At 37.2% G+C, this 4,635-nt stretch overlaps 1 protein-coding gene across 1 annotated transcript in view; it reads left to right on the plus strand.

Moving 5' to 3' along the window:
• Positions 1 to 121: 121 nt before the first annotated feature.
• Positions 122 to 4,635, plus strand: part of LOC104544460 (nucleolar RNA helicase 2-like) — a gene marked incomplete at its 5' end in the record, with an annotated part of 14,179 nt that continues 9,665 nt past the window's right edge. Inside the window, 4 exons of the mRNA XM_010189341.1 lie at positions 122 to 388; positions 1,655 to 1,730; positions 2,442 to 2,620; positions 4,153 to 4,270. Of these exons, the coding sequence (XP_010187643.1) occupies positions 122 to 388; positions 1,655 to 1,730; positions 2,442 to 2,620; positions 4,153 to 4,270 (640 nt within the window). The remainder of the gene's footprint in view (positions 389 to 1,654; positions 1,731 to 2,441; positions 2,621 to 4,152; positions 4,271 to 4,635) is intronic.

A 4,635-nucleotide genomic window follows, 5' to 3' on the forward strand; every position in this document is an offset into this window, starting at 1 on the left:
CCGTCAATAATCTGAGCATAGACTTTTAGTTTTAACTGTTCTGCAACATCTGTTTCATGTCGCTCGGATCGTGCTTGTGTGTTTTCATTTACTACTGTGTTGCTCTCTGTGCCTTTACCAGAAGGAGAAAAAAGTGAAGAAATCTAAACGCCGTGACAAACCTGAGAAGAGAAAGACTCCAACGGATTCAAGTGAGGAGTCGGAGGATGACGTTGAGCCCCCGAAACTCAAGAAATCAAGGAGTGAAGTTAAACAAAACGGTGAAACAAGAGAAGAAAGCCCGAAGACCACGAGCTTATCTTCCTTAAATGTTAAATCCACCCCCAAAAAACAGAACAACAATTCTAGTGAAATGCCAAATGGTGATGGTGACAGTGAGCAAGAGCAGGTAAAACTAACGATTTTTTTACTTATGGTGATGTGATTGGCTTTCAACTCCTGCGTTGCAACAAAGTTACATTTAAAACGGGTTATCTTTCCTTTTTTCCCCTCCCAATCAGTGGAACTACTGCTGTAAATTTTCAGGGTTTAAAGCTACTTGATCTGTCCTTTCTGTCGATTATTTGCAAAAATTTGAAATTATGGAAGTCCTGATCAGCACACCATGGCTTCCTCACTTCAACAGTCTGATATTGTGATAGTTGTTGGCAGACAGACAAGCTGCAGTGAGATGGTGCTTTAATATGATTCAGCATCATTAGATGTGATTGTAATTGCCACAAGTATAGCTTAATTGACTTCTTTTTGGTATTATAAGTGCTTCTCTAGTGAAATAAAAATTATTTGTGTTTTTGCTGGTGGAAAAAGAAAGGTTATGTATTCATATGTTTTTATATATCATCTTATTAAATAGTTGTTAATGTGATAAGATGGTCCTTAATGTAGTAAAATAGCGTGTTGTAACAGTTTTGTAGATCTTTTTAAGCCTTTCTATAAGAATGTTTTTATTTTGTCTATGTGATTTAAGTTTCTTTAAAATTGCTTGACATGAACCACGTTTTTTTTTTTGTATGGAAACATATCTTGTACCTAGGATTTGTTTTGAAAAGTCTCTGTCTGTGTCTTCTGCTGTTGCTTGGTCTTGCTTCTTATTCCATGTGATACTTCACAAAGCATCCATGGTTACCATTCACTCGTAGAATTTTAATCACTGTGCTCTTATAACATAAATGGAAGTGATGCATTATGAGGTAGGTGCATTTGATGCTCTGCCTCGTAGTGTTATTCTTTTGGGAATTTATTTCTGTATCTGTAAATAACTGTGCTGTATTAACTGGGAAGTAGGAAATAGACTAGATATTAAGCCTGATTCATAAATATTACAACTTAATCTGTTAGGCAATTGGTAACTATTTAAAATAGAGTGTTAAAATTCAATTAAGAGTTTTTTTCGGAGTTTTAATTGGAGTGTTTTGCATTTACAGGATTAAGCCATTAGATATGAAACAGTCTTAATTTAAATTACAGATCACTTTTGTCTGACTTTGAGATATGACAGTAAGTAAAACAAAGGAGGTTCTTTAACTGCAGTGGAGATACTGTCACTAAAAATTTGACCCTTAGGTATGACACCAGTGTCTATGCCATTAGCTTGAAATTTCTGATGGTCATACGATATTCACGTGGAATGTTATCTGACTTGTTTACCTAACAGGAGATGACTGAAGAACAGAAAGAGGGTGCTTTCTCCAATTTTGCTATTTCCAAAGGGACTGTTCAGCTTCTTCAAGGTAAATTTCTTGGCATGATGTGACCGCAGAAAGTAAATTGCCTGTCGTGTTTTTACGCTCAACATATTTGATCAGTGCGCTTTGAGATGTGCTCTGCCTGTGCATGTGCAATCACAGATGCTATGCAGAAGCCGTATTGATTGTCTGCTCTAAATACGTCTTTGAACATAGACTTTTCTGTTTGTACTATTGCCCAGTTCAGCCTCCACAGTAAAACTTTAAATGACATAAGCTCAAACAAAAATCCTGTACAAGGATTTTTCAATTAAAAGCGATTTCAGTGTGAGTAAAGGAAAACCAGTTATATTTAGTATATTTCATTTCAATTTGTGCATGACGGTGCAAATTAAGAGAAGAATAGAAGTGGTTTTGACATAGGTTTTATTTGAAAGGAAGAGATTTTCATGGATAGGTGGAGAGTATTACATAAATAAAGTCACAGTACTTAAAGGCTTTCATTGAAGGCTGGTAACTTCATCTGTCCCAGCTCGTACTATGTCTGCTGGTATGAAATGGGGGAGTAAAATGGGCGGTCCCAGGGCACTTTTTGCAGGTGACCTCTGTGATTAAATAAAATCAGTGGAGGTGGTGATAAAGTCCTGACTTGCTTTAGAGTTGATGGAAGTTCTGCTTGGGATAACGTCCTCTGAAGAGTATGCAAGAACACTTGTAAAATGACTGTATTAAGGAAGTCTGTTGAAATTTTCACAGCTCGAGGAGTGACATACCTGTTTCCTGTGCAAGTGAAGACCTTTGACCCAGTATATTCTGGCAAAGATGTAATCGCTCAAGCACGAACTGGAACAGGGAAAACATTCTCTTTTGCTATTCCCTTAACTGAAAAGCTTCAGGGAGACTCAGAGGAAAGAAAAAGAGGCCGTTTACCAAAGGTAACTTTGCTTAGTTACAATGCTGATTTTGCTTTGTCTTATGTCAGAGTGATTCAGACTTTTAACTCACTGGAAAAGTTCTTCCAGTGTGTGCAGGGATAGGCTAACCCACATTAAAGAGTCTTTGAAAGTTGTGTTTGTTGGGCTTTGCCTGCATCCTGTGCTCCCCTCATACCCTCTGATCAAGTGTAAAGAGCAAAATAACTCTATCCACTTGTCAATTCCTTTGTCTGCTTACAAGGAGACCAAAACTACAGATTTAATTTTTAATTTGTGCAATCACCTTACCTGTTTGGGTCCAGTGGTTACCGGATGCTTGTTTTACTCCCAAATTAGTAACAGATTAGTGACTTTTCTGTTTTATAAAAGCTACCTACTTAAACATGTTTGTTTAAACATGTAAATAGTGGGAGGTTTTAAAAATAGACTATTTTCACTAGAACCACCACTAGATACTGAAGTTTCTGATCCCGAAAATGCAGGTCCATTATGAGCTGTCTGCATTCTGTAAGGGGCTAGCATGTATGTTTTTTTTCACCAAATTCTTATGATGTCCTCCAGAACTAGATAGGCTAAAGCTTATCGTATCCGCATTAATAGTGGATTTTTTTTGTCACTTTATTTCATCTTGTCACCTATCTCATAGGTTACCTGAAACTCGTTCCAAAACTAATACTAGCTGTTTTATTAGCATCAGCCTGTCATGTTGGCTGACTGACTGAGAATGCTGGCTCTAGATTTGGCATAGTCGTGCAGAGAAGGGAAACCTTTCTTTGAGATAAAAGAAGAAAAAGAATATAAAGATAAAAGAAGAAAAAGATTTCAGGCCTCACTCTACCATAGTACACCACTACTCTCTTTTTTTATAATGTGTTTCAATGTTGAAAGAATTAACAGGATAAGGATTTTAAGGTTCTTTCTGTCAAGCCACTGATTACAGGTTTGAGAGCAGTACTGCAATCACATGGTAAATTAAATTAGTTAAAACTCCTAGCTAGTAGCTTCTCCATCAGCTGTGGTGAAGCCTGTATATTGGAGGAAAGGATGGTTCTGTGGTTGCTTCTGCAGGGATATCAGCACAGGCTCCAGAGCCATGCTGAACACCAGCTTTCCAGGCTGAACATATGTTTCCCTGAGTCACAGGGAAGCTGAGAGACAGTTGATAGCTCTTTCTTACACCTTCTCACAGGACTGCGAAGCATTACCAAGCATGTGTAAAAACCTTCAGTCTTGTACTCAAACAGCATATGTGCATGTGGAAGAAAGCTTGTAGCTGATCTGTTCAAGGAGATTTGAGTACATCTTGTCTATTTAATTTAAAAAGAAGTTAGCCTGTCCTAAATCAGTATGTGCTGAAGGAGATTAATGTTACAGGAGACTTAAGCAGTGTGTTTCTCTAATCTTTGCTTAGATAACTATTTAAAGCAGATTTTTTTTAATTTAAATGTAAAAGATCAGAGTTTAACTACTGAAGTGTAGTGGTTTCTTGCCAGAATCCATGCTGAGAGAACATCCCTCTGTCTTCTGTCTAGGTACTAGTTCTTTGTCCAACGAGAGAGCTGGCAAACCAGGTTGCCAAAGATTTCAAGGACATCACAAGAAAGCTAACAGTGGCTTGTTTTTATGGAGGAACTCCATATAATGGACAATGTAAGTAACACTTAGAGCTAGTAATTGAAATGTTGATTGGTTGACATATTTAAGAAATGCAGTTGGGTCCTTCCAGACACACACTTTTAACTCAAGAACTGGAGAGTATTCATGGGGAATCGAGCAGCTCAGAATAGTATTCTTATGGTGAGATTATACTGTGTGTATCCAGAGTATTTGGATTTAGATTCTTATAAACGTTTATATTTTCATTAAAAAATGTTTAGTCTTAGAGCTGTGAGTTTGTTTGGATTTTTTGTGTGATATGGGATATCTAGAGGATTTGTAAAGTGGAGAAGAATTTATATTGTGGCAGCAAAATTTGCCATCTTGATGGCTGTAAACAAAGCAAATGAGAGCAGGGA

This window comes from Mesitornis unicolor, unplaced genomic scaffold (assembly GCF_000695765.1).
Source record: "Mesitornis unicolor isolate BGI_N332 unplaced genomic scaffold, ASM69576v1 scaffold35897, whole genome shotgun sequence".
Lineage (NCBI taxonomy): Eukaryota > Metazoa > Chordata > Aves > Mesitornithiformes > Mesitornithidae > Mesitornis > Mesitornis unicolor.